The 15,411-nt window shown below is 39.6% G+C and overlaps 1 protein-coding gene across 1 annotated transcript; it reads left to right on the plus strand.

The window, feature by feature from the left end:
• Positions 1-8,775: 8,775 nt before the first annotated feature.
• Positions 8,776-10,728, plus strand: LOC149169863 (cytochrome P450 750A1-like). The gene is made up of 2 exons (XM_089428840.1): positions 8,776-9,783; positions 9,869-10,728. The coding sequence occupies exons 1-2, from the start codon at positions 8,830-8,832 to the stop codon at positions 10,490-10,492; spliced, it is 1,578 nt and encodes a 525-aa protein (XP_089284966.1). The 5' UTR covers positions 8,776-8,829; the 3' UTR covers positions 10,493-10,728.
• Positions 10,729-15,411: the final 4,683 nt, after the last annotated feature.

The following is a 15,411-nucleotide window of genomic DNA, read 5'->3' on the forward strand; positions in this document are numbered from 1 at the left end:
GGCAAAGATCTGCTGCTCAGAACCTTGGTATACTTGTTGGAATTGTGGTTGTTGGTATTGCACCAGCCATGGTTGAGAAGCCATGTGCTGTTGCGCTATACTAACCGTTGGACCGAGGTGTGGGGTTATTGTACCCGTTTGGACCTGTGTCGCCCCACTAGTTGGCGATTGTGGTTGAGTCGCAGGGTCAAGGGGCTGTTGCATTACAACCTGAGAAATCTGAGGTTGACATACAACAGGCAGCGTTTGAACTTGCGATACCGTCACAATGGCCTGTGTAGTTGGGATGTTCGACATAGGTACACACTGTTGCATAGAATACACAACCCTTGGTTGTTGAGGTAGCATAGGTACCCAACCACTTGAAGTAATTCCAGTGTAACCTGAACTTTGTTGTAAACTCCCGTATGGATAACCTCCCGGAGGGGGTAATGAAAGGGCATACTGCCCCCCATACGGTGGTGATCCGGAACTGAAGGGGATTGTTAGTCCTTGGGGACCGGATTGCCCAAATTGACCTCCAAACGGATCAATTTGTTGAGTTTCAACATAAGAGTTTCCGGGTATTATTCCGGAGGAACAAGCAGGAACAGACCATACTGTCCTAATAGCCCCTGAATGGGATCCTTCCAGCGGTTGAGAGCTAGTTGGGACAGATGGTATGCCGGCGAACATTGTCGGAGTGACGGCAGGGACTTCTGCTGTCGCTGTGTTAGGTGCCATAGTCCTAGATGTTGACAGTTGTTCAGACATTTTTAGTCTATCCAGGAGATTACCTAGCGATTCTACAGGAACTTCTGCTGGTGGTAGACTAACCTCTGAAGAAGGATATAGAGTGACCCCGACTCCAAAGTGAGTTGGAGTACTTGTTGAAGGGTCTTCTACAATTTCTTCAATCGCAATCAGACCAGGTGGAAGAGGAAGACCGTCAGGTCCGTAAAATATTTCTGGTGCCGAAGAAGGGGTGGTATCGACAGCGACAGATGTTTGAAGAGCAAGACTCTCCAAACCGGTTACTGATGGAACTGGTTTGGTAACACAAGTGTTTACTCTCAAACTAGGATCAGTATCACTGTCCCTCTGTGGTTGTTGAACTTCTTCTGTAGAGGCAGGGTTTCCAGAAATGGTTGGAGTAACCAGGACCTCCGATGTCGTCGGAACACTTGTTCTAACTTTAAGAGGAGATTTGAAACCGGTTAAATGAGTTCGCTTTGTCCGAACTGGTTTCGATTCCGGAGACAAAGACGGTTGACTCGTAAGCCTCCGCGAACGACGGGGTTTCAATTGACTTTCTTCCACGATTGCGGATTACTTGATCAACTAAAATAAAAGGGGAAGTTTGTTTCCGCCTTGAATGAATTTTAGACACTTTTGACACAACTTGCTTTTTCAGTTTTAAAGAGTCGAGAAAAAGCAAAAGATGACTCTAGTAGCCTTCGATGTTTTAACGAGCCCGAAGTGACAAATGCTCGGATGGACTTTTTCCGTTATAGAGTCTAAAAAAGGCCAAAAGGAACTGCTCTGGAGATCTAGGTAGAGGGTGTGCCAAACCAATCACAAAACTGCAGAATACGTTTTACGGTACGGCAGTCGATCTTCCCGAATGCTGTGTTCGGTGCATTGCGATCAATAGGGCGGTCGACACGGCTTCCTAAGGATAAAGGTTTTAAGCCTATAGGGGTCTCCCAATATATACGCGACGGTACGTGGGAGCACAATCCGTACTGGCACTTTTGGTCCCTCAGGAGGAATCACCCACCATCAGCGAGGCCAACAGATACCAGGTTTTACGACGCCGGAACACGTCTCTAGCCTAGACCTCTATGTTGTGCGTTATGTTACAAAGCGTTATTAAGTTCATTAAGTTTATTTTATGTTGATCTTTCTTAGAAGTTTGCCTTTTGAGGTTCACCACGAGATGTATATACAACTTCCTAAATGCAATCTAAAAGATGATAAGAAAATTTTATCTCTTTTTCAACAATGAAAATCCTAGCTACAAAGGGAAAAGAAAGACACCATCTTTTCTCAAAGAGCAATCAGCACACTCTAAATGCACTTTTCCTAAATCAATCATGCAAACTATCAAGATGCAAATGCACAATGCAAGTGTTTGTTTTCCTCTTTCTTAATATTGATGCCTAAAAAGAAAGCTTTTTGCACAACTTTGAATTTGCTTTTAAATGACGAATACAAACAAGTTTACTTTTTCGAAATCAAAGAGGGTAGAAGAGAATATAACACTTTGCGACTTTCGAAATGAACACTTGTTTCGACACTTAAAAGAGACAAACTCAAACCAAAAGCAAAAGTAAACGTATAATCAACTGTCAACAGCCAATGAACTCTCTCCTAAGATCACAATCAACAGATCTGAATCAAGGGCTACAGGATGACTATTTCACTATTGCAAAGGAAAACTGTAAATGACGCTACAAACACATAAAAACACTCACAGTCTTTTTGTACAAAAGGAGGTGGAATTTAAGCAGAGAAAAGGAGTTATCAGACTAGTACCTATGCTGGTTACAGGCTGCAAAAAATCAGAGATCAAAACAAGGCAAAACAGAGCAGAGAACCCCAGCTGCACAAGGGCAAAGCTGGATCAGCGCACCTGTATAACAGGGAAACTGAATTTCAATGCAGGTAACCTTCACGGGAACTGCGTTGAAATGCAGAGTCTCTTCACAGAGCCTGCGCTGGAAAAGAAACGAGAGTTCTTCTCTGGGTTCTGGGTCACGGTTTGCTATTTAATCTACAGTTTCAGGCCAAATCAAAGCAACAAGCAAGGTACAATCAAAGGGATGCTTTGAAGGAGGGCTAAGATCTATCACAAAGGATCATCAAATCATTTGTGAGTCCATTGTTCAGATCATAGACAAATCCAGTGATTGGATCAAAGCAGCAATTGTCTACTTTGCATCTGAAAATAACAGATGCAGTTCAATTGCTGTTCTTGAGTCTATGAAACAAACAATGATAGAAACACAAATAAAATGACTAAACAGATTTCCCCAGTGGAGTCGCCAATTTGTTGTGGGGAAAAATGCCTATGCAGGACGATCCTATCCACCTAAGGTGTGACAGTGCCTTAGCAACAAACAAAGACAGCTATTCTAGTATTCTTCCTTTATGAAATAAGAATGAAGAGAGATGGATGGACTAACCGATGTCTTCAGTTTGTCCCACGATCCGGTTTCTCTTCTCTTTGGGAGTTCCCAGCTACTTGCCTTCTCACTCACCCAGCTTCAATAGGTTCCTGCAAGATCACAAGAAGGGAATACTACACAAAGACATAGATTCATATTCATAACTAGTTCAGGATTAGAAATAAACCAAATATACTAATGCAATCATACATCAAAGACACATCAGCATATAGGAGAAACCAAGATAGCTTTATTGATGAAATAACAAGGTTCAGGAGGAGATACAACCAAGAGAGTTCCAATCCAGCATCTACCTCCCAGCGAATGAAATTCCTATCTTCACCTCCCTTCAAAGCATTAAGCACCCAATGATTCCAATCTCAAACCAACAGCAATTCTTTGCAATAACAAAATTCCAGCCTCTAGATCTCATGGAGAAGAGATCCATACATAGATGTTTAGAGTGAGGATGAGTCAGCTTGTGATCTGACTAGTGTCCTCTCTCTCTGTTAGTTCTTACTTCCACTTGGAGATTAAGAGGCTCTTACTCATCAATTAGTCGAACTCATCAAGGCAAGTGTCATGGAGGAAGATTCTGGAAGCTTCCACAGTCTTGACACCTTTCAGAAGAGACCCTGACATTTGTCATTTCCCACTCAGCGCACCCTGGTAGTGCTTCCACCTGCGTTGCAATGCAACTAGCCAGTGTAGCCTCTGCATTTCAACTCAGGCAGCTAGTGGAGCTTCTGAATTGATCCTGAATTGACTTGTTTTTGAGCAGTTTCTGGTGGAGAACTTCTGTGAATTGTTGTGGTTTGTTGGCCTTGTTCCTCTAGGGGTAGGAACAACATGTTTAGGGACTTTGGATCCCTTGGATTATGGACATTTCATGCTTATAGCTGTAAGGCACAAAAATGTCTATAACAGTGAGGGGTTTATAGCATTCCAATTCTGACATAATGAAAGATAATAAGGGGGCTTGGTTCATTGCTCTAAAGGTATGAGTTATGTATTTCAGGTACTTCCTCACACACAGAGTTCCTAGAAGTATCACATAGAACATCAAAGGCCGATTACTTCAAATGGGATTACAACTTAATAGGCTTTGTTGATTAAATGAGAGAGGATTAGGAGAAAACATAACTCATCATATAGAGCCCAAAACATCTAGAATTCTATAGTGAACACATAAAGTTGCGAGCAATAGGAAATTCTACACTTGTTTGAGTTACAAGAAGAGATAATGGACTAAAGAGAGGATGGGTGCTATGATTCATATAGAGTAGTTTAAATATATATTTTCAGCCCTTCATTTAGGCATATGCATTAATAAATCAACACACATGGATCTGCAAGGAAGCATGGAATCATTTCTAGAAGCTATTATATCATGAATGCGGAGAAGAATATCAACATAATGGAATTAAATAGGAGGATAACATATTGTAATCCTTAGAAGGGGAAATCACCACCATGTCTTTGTTGTCGTTGTTTCGGTTATAGTGGAGGTTTTTCGCTTTTCACTAGGGAGGCCCCGACACTATTACTAAAATATCTGCCTGTGTAAAATAGTACAGTCTGAAACACAAGTCATTTTCTTACATATTTATGAACCAAATTGGTATCATAGAGGTCAGACCCATGGGTGAGAAATTTCGTAACCTTTGTATAATGTTTCTTTCCCCTATTTATAAGAAGAGCAGAAGAGCTTGGGTTACAATTAAAAAAAATATATTGGCCTGAGCTCCAGTTGTCTACTAGACTAGATGTCTCGGCCAATGTAATGTTCTGTTGCCCAAAGATTACAATCAAGATCTACTCCTTTTCTTGGAAATATGAAACTACAGAAAATAATAAGAAACAGGAGGAAGATGGAGGAAGAGGTCCTTTGCGAGGCCTGTGAAGGCCTCTAATCAAGCCACGTCTCTATCATCGTGCATCCTTCTGGTTGTTCAGCTGGTTCCATGTCGCTTCTGCCTTTACTGCATGATTGAATCGTTCTCTGGAGTAGGGAGTGAGTCGACTATAAGTGCTTATCGCAGAGTAGAAATGGGGGCCTGTCTCATCAGTACTTTACCAGGTATCGAAGTGGAGCTCCATGTCGTGCCATTAAGTTTTCCTGAGCCACCCTTACTAGTCTACCGCTGTGCCACACTTTCATTTTACACTTCAGCTGCTGACCCATCCACCTTAAGAGTCTCGTACCCTACTATCGGGGTTGTAGGGCAATGAGACTTTTACTCTTGAAAGCGCTGCAAAACAATGAGCTCTGATGCTCCCTGGCCCCCTTTGGTTTAGCCCCTTTCTGCTTTTCTTATCATATGACTGGGGGCTATAACCAAGGGCTTAGCCCTCGGGCGCTAAGGCCTTCAAGCTCCTGTTCAAGGAGATTTTTCCTTTGTTAATTCGAATACCACATCCCGACGCTTGATAAACTTTAACTTTGGCGCTTCCCCTTGACATGGCGATCGTCGATCGTCGGGATCATCCCCACCAAAGATATCACAACCCGAGAGAGGAAGACCCTTTCACTTATTTTCATAGTGTGGGCTGATGTGTCCGGACGTGAAATCCATATAGGGTGGAGCACATGAAATATCGCTTCCGAGAAAAAAGCCCCGCATATTGCAATCGCAAGCCAGGGGAGACTTTGGTGTAGGAGTGGTTTAACCTGTGTGATCGACGAGCACCGATCTATGGGGGGTGATGTTATCACTATCACGTGTCACCCTGTGAGTGGTGACACGTGTCACCTGGAAATGCCACGTTAGGACACCTGAAAATGTCGATTGTGAGTGACATGTGTCCTTCGTACTTGCCGCATCACCTTTCATACTGCCAAGTGGAGGAGAGAGAAAGGTTTTGCCTAACCTTGATTTTTCCATGCATTTCCTTAGTAAATATTTTTCGGCATTTCCTTAGTTAATCTTTTTTGGCCTCCCATGAAACTTTTACACTAGATCGAAAATCAACGATATCACCTGATGTTGTGGGACCGCGGGACTGCGGTACTGCAAGTAGTCTGCCACGTGCCCCCCAGAGGAGAGAGAAAGGGGGTCCGCCTGCCCTTGGTTTTTTAGTGATTTTCAGTGTAAATCGGCCTCTACCCTCCCCAACGCTTTAACATTATCAATGTGTTTTCCCCCCGCAATTCCTTAAGGATGGCCCATCGAGTATTGCGGGGGCCATGTGGGACTGCGTGACAGCAGGACTGTGGGACTACGGACTGCGGGATTGCGGGACTACAGTACTATGGGATAGAGGGACTGCGGGACAACAGGATTGTGGGATCGCGATGCTATGGGAATGTGACATGGCCGATATGCGGGACTGCGGGATGCAGGATTGCCCACCGCCAATCGCCGATAAGCCGTACCGCCACATGGAGGAGAGAGAAGGGGGTGACCCTGCCTTTGTTTTTTCCCTCATTTCCTTTATAAACTCATTGTGGCCTCCTCCAACGATGTTACACTATATCGCAAATCGCAACATTGTGAGGCTTTAAAGTTAGGACCCTACCGATCATCGATACACGGATGTGCCGATGATGCGGGACTGCGGGGGCAGGACTGTGATATCAGCAGGGTGGGACAACGATATTGGCGATTAGTACCATAACCTGTCAATAAACCGTAATCCTGTGCCCAGGACCCCTTCAATAGCCGATTTACGATTGCGATAGGCTCCCGGGTCCCCGATATTGTGATTTTCCTTCATACTTGGTCATAATAGACTCATCTATGCACATGATTGAGAAAAAAAGACAGTGGGAGACCTCAAACCCCACCATATTCATGAAGAATCTGTTGTTCTAAGAACCAAACAATTAGCTTAGTCGATCGAGGGAGAGAATAGACACAGACCTTTTTGGCCAAACCCCCTGGAACACTAGTAAAAAAACTAAACCTCAATAACCTAGCCTCAACAATGTTGCAAAATCCTACTTGAACTAACAAGAAGAATCTAGAGCTCCCCAAAGTGGAGGTAAATTGTAATAGCCAAAATATTTACCTATTATGGAAGAAAACCATGTAGAGGGATCAAGAGTTTATACCTTCCTCTGGGCCAGAGTTCCTTAGATGAAATCGAATGATGTTCCACCAAACAAAATCACATCAACACGACTAACCCGATGGTCCCTCGATAAGTTTTAAAAAATAAGCTCCTTATGTTAGGGTCCTAGCAGCGCTTTTGTTAGGTCGACATACCAATTTCCTTGACCGCCCAAGCTCCAAAGTTAGACCATCAAGCTTCAATGTTAAATTCTCACACACAACATACTCTCTGCAGATTAGCATCCCACTCAAATATGGCAGACCCAACTCTCGTTGTCTTACCATCCACAGTTATTCCATGACCACCAAGTCCGCAACATGCACCCTTACCTAAATACATCATTTCATTTGCTAAAAAGCAATTCCTTATACATAGTTGAATAAAACATTCTTTTTATGACTTAACAGTGCATGTGATCACAATCTATCTAAAACTCCATGGACAACATTCCACTATTATCATATGACCACTAAATTTTATATAATTCAAATTAATAATAAATAATAAATATAAACTTAAAGATATTTTTTTTTTGAAAAACAAAATTGATGTTATAGCATACATTTTACTAAATAATTCATTTTAAAATTTAATCAGCTTCTTGAATAATTTATCCCATTTTAACATGTTAGTTGAACACGCAACTTAACCGATTATATTGTGAGGGCCGGAGCAATATATATTCGCAACTTGCGACTTTTAGTGGAACGGGTAGCTCATATTAGATTTTGTGGAGATTTTGTAATAATAATCGTAAGGACGCGGGAAACTAACAAGAAGTTCAGGGTGGAAATATTGATGGTTATATCTAAATTATATAAAATGAGAACAGTTTAACGTGATCCTTTTTATGACTGGTTGTAAGATATTTAATTATATTATATATATTAAAAATTATATTATTTTGTATAATTTATTTATAATAACATTTAATTATATTATTATTTTTTTAAAATTTAATTTTGAATTATTAATAACAGACAAATTGATATATATTGGCAACGTTTGTTTTCTTTAAAAACAAACGTTTTTAAAGAAGCTACTTCTCATTTTTTAATATTTGATTTTTATGGCCAGCTACTTCTCATTTTTTAATATTTGATTTTTATGGCCATGTTATATGATATATAAGATAAACAATAAGAAGCTTATTTGAGTCTAATTAATATAGTTTGAAAATATGAAGCTCATTTGAGTCTAATCAATATAGGATAAAGCATTTCAACCTAGGTAGATGGGATGGCAATCCCAATTACTGGAACTAAGAGCAATTGAGGAAGTAATATTATTTTTAATATCACATTTAATTTGTATAATGATATCTTCCTTTTTTTTAGAACTAAAAAACTTGATTGTATTTACTGGATAATCATAAAAATCCAAAATACATCTTGATATAGCCTAATATGAGATATAACCAAACCTGTACAACACTATTTGTATTCTCCCTTAATGCAGATTATTATCGTTTCATTATTATTGTTATTGTTATTCTGTGTCGGTTTATATTAAATTTGAAATTGTTATTATTGTTATTGTTAAAGTGAGCTTTCATAAATCTCGGGTGGCTTTAAATACCATACGGTTCTTCCTTCCAACCAATGTTTCTCTTAGTGTGTTCGATATGGAATTTCATACGTTTACTGCTATTCTGTCTCTCCGTCTGCCCGCTGTCACAGCAGCAATTGTTGGTTTATTTTTCTGTTTGGTCTTCATATGGCTATTGCAGGAGAGAAGAATTAGGGCGAGACTGCCTCCAGGACCCTTTCCATGGCCAATAATCGGAAATCTCCACCAATTGGTACAGCCCGCTCACCGTACTCTTAAAGCCCTTGCTGACAAATATGGCCCCATTTTCTCTCTGCGTTTAGGTTCTGTCCCTACTATCGTCGTTTCTTCTTCTGACATGGCCAAACTCTTTCTTTTAACCCATGACCTGGTGTTTTCCAGCCGGCCTCTAACATCCTCCGGGAAATATATATTTTTCAACTATCAGGATGTGATCTTCGCTCAGTATGGAGATCACTGGAGGGAAATGAGAAAAATACGCGTATCAGAACTCCTGAATGCCAAAAGAATCGAGTCCTTCAGGCCCGTGCGAGAGGAAGAGGTGTCTGCGGTGATCCGTTCAATCTGGAAGGAGAGTGAGAGCGGAATAAAAGGCGTGGATGTGAGCAAGGCCATCGCTACTCTCAACTCCGACATAATTTGGCGGGTGGTGGCCGGGAGGAAATTTAGTGACGATGATTTGGGTGGCGATTTCGAAAGTTTTAAGGATTTAATAGTAGAGCTGATATCTACAGTAGGAGCTTTTAACATCGGAGACTTTATTCCTCGTCTGGATTGGCTTGATCTGCAAGGTATCAAAGGGCGCATGAAGAAGATGCATAACGCATTCAATGCATTTGCAGAGCAAATATTAGACGACCACGTTGCTCATCACATGGCGTCGTCGACCTCGAATCAGCAGAAAGAGGAAGCGCCCTATCCCTATGTAAAAGATTTCGTCGATGTGTTGCTCGAGAAAGCTGAGGCCGACTCCAAAATGACGCGGGAAATTGTGAAGGCTGTCGTGCTTGTATATATGTCTCGGCCATTCTATCCTCATTTATGATCCTTGAATCTTTCAATATTTTGCATTGATTAAATTCGTATTTGTGCAGGACATGGCGGCAGCTGGTTTGGAGACGACATCGACTACGTTAGAATGGGCAATGAGTGAGCTGCTCAGACATCCCCATGTGATGAAGAGGTTGCAAGAAGAAATCGAATGTGTGGTTGGCAAAGATCGAAAAGTTAATGAATCTGATGTAGCAAGCATGAAATACCTCCATTGCGTGGTGAAAGAGACGCTCAGATTATACCCATCTGCGGTGATAGCGGTTCCTCATGAATCTGTAGAGGCTGTGACAGTCGGAAGATACCATATCCCTAAGAAAACAATGTTGATTGTGAATGTGTGGGCTATAGGAAGGGATCCCAATGTGTGGGGGGCAGATGCTTGCGAATACAAGCCGGAGAGATTCATGAAGGATGAACATGTCAATTCAGCAGATCAATCAGACTTCAGTATGATTCCGTTTAGTGCAGGAAGGAGAGGATGCCCAGGGGCACTCATGGCTATTCCAACCATTGAAATTGTATTGGCTCAGCTGCTGCACATTTTTAACTGGAGAGTTGAAGGTGATCCCTCCCAGCTCGATATGACGGAAGTGCGTGGGTCCTCGATTCCAAGGCAAGTTCCGCTGATTGCTTATCCAACATTGAGGGTAAGCTTTCCACTCTAGAACAGTTGTTCTATGAAGCCCAGGAGTGACAAGGCTGCACCCTGCCGCTTTCTCAACCAATGCTTTCTTTACATGTTCTAATTTGTACCGTGTGTCAAATTTCTAAAGGTGTTACTCATAAGCTTCTAGTGTAAAAAGATACCAGTGATAAGTATAATCAACTCCGTCTTTTGGGATTCTGTTAGATATCATGTAGACAGAACAGTAACTTTGTATTTTTCTGTCCAAATATTAATCAGTATCAGCCTATTTTCATTGTAACAGCTTTGAGTTCTCTATTGTCCAAATATTAATCAGTATCAGCCTATTTTCATTGTAACAGCTTTGAGTTCTCTATTGTAATGATTTTGTGGAATCAATCTATCATCATTAATCTAAATAATTATGGGCGTTGTTTAACTAATATAATTTTTGTAATGATTTTGTGAAATCAATCTATTATTAATCTAAGTAATTATGACACTTGTCTAATTAATATAAATGTTATGGATATTGTAATTTTTTATGTTCTAGAATGTAATATATAAATAAATTCAAAATTTTATAAGCTAAATATATAATTCCTAAAATTATAAAACAAAAAACTTATTTTTTTCTAAATAAATAAATTAATTAAAAAAACATTATTTCCAAATTGAATTAAGTGAAAAAGTTGTGCTCACTTATAAAATACTATTACTTCTTGGGTTGACAATGTTTCTCACGTTTTTACCCTGGGTTGACAATGCTTCTCACCTTTTCACCATCTAGGGTGAAGCTGGAACATTCTCATGTTTTGTGTTTCGATTCTAATAACTTTCGATTCTAAGCCCAGAAGCTTAAGCCCCTTGTTGACCATACAGAATCCTTCATCAAGGACTCTGCATCATTTGTCAATGAGTTGAAGAGTTTCAAGCTTGATCTAGATGACAAGCTTTTGAGATTCGATGTGGTCTCCCTCTACACTAATATCCCTATCAACGAGGTCACCGAAGTCACCAAGCGCATTAAGGATCTTGATACAACTAATTTAGTTGGTATTTGTCTTACTTCTACTTTATTTTCATTCAATGGGGAATTCTATGAGCAAACTTGCGGTGTCGCCATGGGTTCCCCCCTCTCCTCTGTGGTAGCTAATCTATTCATGGATGATTTTGAATCAAAGGCATTAGTGGCTTCTTCTCGTCTTCTGCCTAAGATGTGGAAGAGGTTTGTGGATGACACTTGTGTCCTCTGGTCCCATGGTAAGGGAGAGTTGGAACTATTTTTCCTTCATCTTAACAATCAATCTAGTTTCATAAAGTTCATCATGGAATTTGAAAGTAATGGTAGTCTGCCCTACCTTGAAATTTTCCTCTCAAGGAATGGTGATGGCTCTTTTTCTCATCAAGTATCTCGTAAAAAAACTCATACGGAACAATATCTTCATGCTAATTCTCATCATTTCCCAGCTCAAAAGCTTGGTGTTCTCAACACCTTAGCGACTAGAGCTTTAAGTGTTTCTGATGACAACCATCTCAATGAAGAGAAAGCACATCTCCTAAGTGTTTTCTTTAATAATGGATATAGTAGACACCAATGTACTAAGGCTTCCCTTAGAGCTGAAAAAGGTCCTAGTACTAAGAAAGATATCAAGGATCAATTTTCTAGTGTTCATCTTTCTTTTATCCAAGGGACCAATGACAAGATTGCGAGTATCCTAAGGAAGCATAAGGTGACTTCAACCTTTAGGCCTTTAAATACCATCGGGAGCTCCGTTAGATCTGTAAAAGATCCAGTGGACCCTAAGAATATGAAGGGCATTTACATTATCCCATGCTCTTGTGGGAGTCCATAAATTGGTGGGACTAGTCGTTCGCTGTTATTTAAACTGATTTTTTTACTGTATATATGGATTCAGCACCTTGAAATACTCTTAATGCACTTCGATTGTACAATGGTTACCCATCATAAAAACTTAAAAATAAAAAAATATCTTCTAAGCTCCCAACTTAAAAATAAAAATACGCAATAAGTATTCCTCTGACCTCCTGATGGAGGAGAGCGTGGCGTCTTCTGTGTTGAATATTGAAAACACGTGATGGGCCAAGTTCATGATGAGCCCATTAACTGTGAACCAAAAGTCAGTAATGAAAAGTAAGAGGAAGTCGGTGCTCAGGGTGTCTCATTTTGTAATGGATTTTGGACTCTCTTATAATGAACCTACAACTCTTGCGGTTTGGTTTTTCGCAAAGTGATCGAGGTAAGGTCATATCCTTAGTGACGTACAATGCTTGCAGTTTGATTTTTTTTTTTTGCAGTGATCGAGATAAGGTCATTATCCTCTATTTATTTGTTTCTCTCTATATATGACTCTGCCATGGGTAGATACAGTGAACAGTGTAAGGGATATATACAGTGAGTTCTGTAAGACATCTTATTTTTTTAAAGCAAGTTTTGTCTTTCACGTTGGCATAATCTGATTTCTGAAGATTCTAATGGGTTTTCATTTTAGCAATTTTTGGTATATCAAATTTCGAATCGAAGCAAGATTAATCATAAAAATCACAAATCAGTTTTTAATAATTAAATCGACCTTTAAGAAACTGTAGATTCGTTCAACTAAAAATCAATTAGTGTAAATAAGTAAGGAAGAGATGTAATGGTGGAGACTTTTGACTTTTTAACACAGGTAAAGACACTGCTTTGAACTATATTAAAGGTTCTGTAAGGCATCTTATTTTCTTAAAGCAAGTTTTGTCTTTGACGTTGGCATAATTTGATTTCTAAAGATTCTAATGGGTTTTCATATTAGCAATTTTTGGTTTATCAAATTTCGAATCGAAGCAACATTAATCATCAAAATCACAACTCGGTTTTTAATAATTAAATCAACCTTTAAGAAACTGTAGATTTGTTCATCTAAAAATCAATTAGTGTAAATAACTAAGGAACAGATATAATGGTGGAGACATTTGACTTTTTAACACAGGTAAAGACACTACTTTGAACTATATTAAGTCATTTTATAACTTTTGTATAAATAAATTTGAGGGTTTCATTCTTAATAGAATAGATATCACAAGTTTTGAGATCATAGGTTAATCTTACATTTTAGTAATAATTTATATTAACTATATGTATATTTGATTAAATATTAATTATATATATTTGATTAAATAAAAATAAATAAAAATAATGTTCTAGAAGGTGTGACTTTCAAGACATATAAGGGTGGTAGACACTGTCATTGTCTCCCTTGATTGAAGAACCGAGGATGTGGCAACACATTCTCATGAAGTTTAATGCATATTGATGGTCTGTGGGACCATATCATTAATAGGACATCATATGGTTGAGTGGAATACAGAAGTGCGGAGGTGGTGGATGTATTGCACATTTCTTGATCTTGAAACTCATGTGGCAGAGGGTGTTAACAAGGCCTCCCTCATGGTGTATTCCATGCACAACATTCTTTCATGTGGCTTGCCACTTAAATGCCTACAGAGCTCAACATGGAAAGTGAAGGTGAACTTAGATGTGATTTTGATTTGGTGGTGATGTATTTGCACTGGTTCAGGGGGCGGTGGCGGAAGGGAGGGAACTAAACTACCACTATCCCACTTTGCACAAGAACTGATGGACATGGCAGAACATCCCCACAAATTTTAATGCAAATTGATGATTCGTAGGACCCTATGATTAATGGGACATCATATGGCTAAGTGAAATATAGAAGAACAAAGATGGTGGATGTATCGCATGTTTCTCAACCCTAAAACTTGTGTGGCAGAGGGTGTTAACAAGACCTCCCTCATGGTTTATTCCATGCAAAACATTCTTTCTTGTGGCTTGTCACTTGCCTACCTATCATAGCCTGCTGTGGGCAGTGAATGTGAAAGGAGATGCAATTATGTTTTAGTGGTGGTGCAATTATGCTAGTTTGGGATATGAGTACATTGAGACAGAGGCAAAACAACCAATTTTCTAGTTTAGTGGGGTGGCCTTTTCTCTTCACAGGGTGCAAAAGCACTAGCTTGTACGTAATATCCTTTATTTTCTTAGTTCTAGTTTTGTTATATTTCATTTCTCTTTTTGTAGGGTTGTCAGCATCTATAATGCGTAAGGAAGGAAGTTTGTGTTGTTGGGTAAGTTTTTCCAAGGCTTGTGGAGGACCCGGTATCTAGCCACTCACTTTTTGTTTAATGGTGAAGTCTCAGGCCCCTGAGACTGGCTATATTTTTATGATTACAACACTTAATTGTCTCATGTAGTTTTCAATTTGTTTTTCTTAGCCATTGCCTTGATGGTGAATCTATTATGTTCATTGAAGCTTTATTATAATCCCCCTTTATGGTGTCTTTGGACGATTTGGGGTGAATGATCTTTGGAATTTCTCGTTCAATCATTCTTTGTGTTGGCCTATTAGAATGCTTGCTTGATTTATCCCCTGCCTTGTATCAATCATCCATGTGTCTTCAATGGAAGAGGAAGGAAATATGTGTTGAGTCTTATCTGGTCTAGGGTTGTGTAGGGATACCAGACTCATGTCACATATCCTAGTTTTTTATGATGGAGTTTCAAGACCCAGATCCTTGATGTATTATTGTGACCATGACTCCCTTTTATCTCATGTTTGTTTATGTTTCTCACTCATTGGTTAAGTAGTGAAATTTTGACTTTCTTTGGGGTTTTATTATAAGGTTGGTTTATGCTGGTGTCAAATACTTTAGAGGACTAGTAACTCAACCCAAGTTGTTATAGGGCTTCCAGAGTGTTTGTCCAACCAGGGCTTCCAGGAACTAGTAACTCAACCCAAGCTAAATGAAACATGAGAACCAACCAAAAAAACAAATAAATGAACCCACAACACCATGGATATGTAGGAAATGGCAAGGCTATGAAAATCCACTGTCAATCTAGGAAATCCTTCATGCCAATGACATATTATAACCAATAAC

The sequence above is a fragment of the Pinus tabuliformis genome, chromosome 4_2 (genome assembly GCF_031772625.1).
Source record: "Pinus tabuliformis cultivar Carrire ecotype Pingquan chromosome 4_2, CPIR1, whole genome shotgun sequence".
In the NCBI taxonomy this organism is placed as follows: Eukaryota; Viridiplantae; Streptophyta; class Pinopsida; order Pinales; family Pinaceae; genus Pinus; species Pinus tabuliformis.

Coding starts and splice junctions, on each gene's coding strand:
- LOC149169863 (XM_089428840.1), top strand. CDS start 8,830: ATGGAATTTCATACGTTTACTGCTATTCTGTCTCTCCGTCTGCCCGCT. Junction 9,784..9,868: donor TTGTGAAGGCTGTCGTGCTT/GTATATATGTCT, acceptor GTATTTGTGCAG/GACATGGCGGCAGCTGGTTT.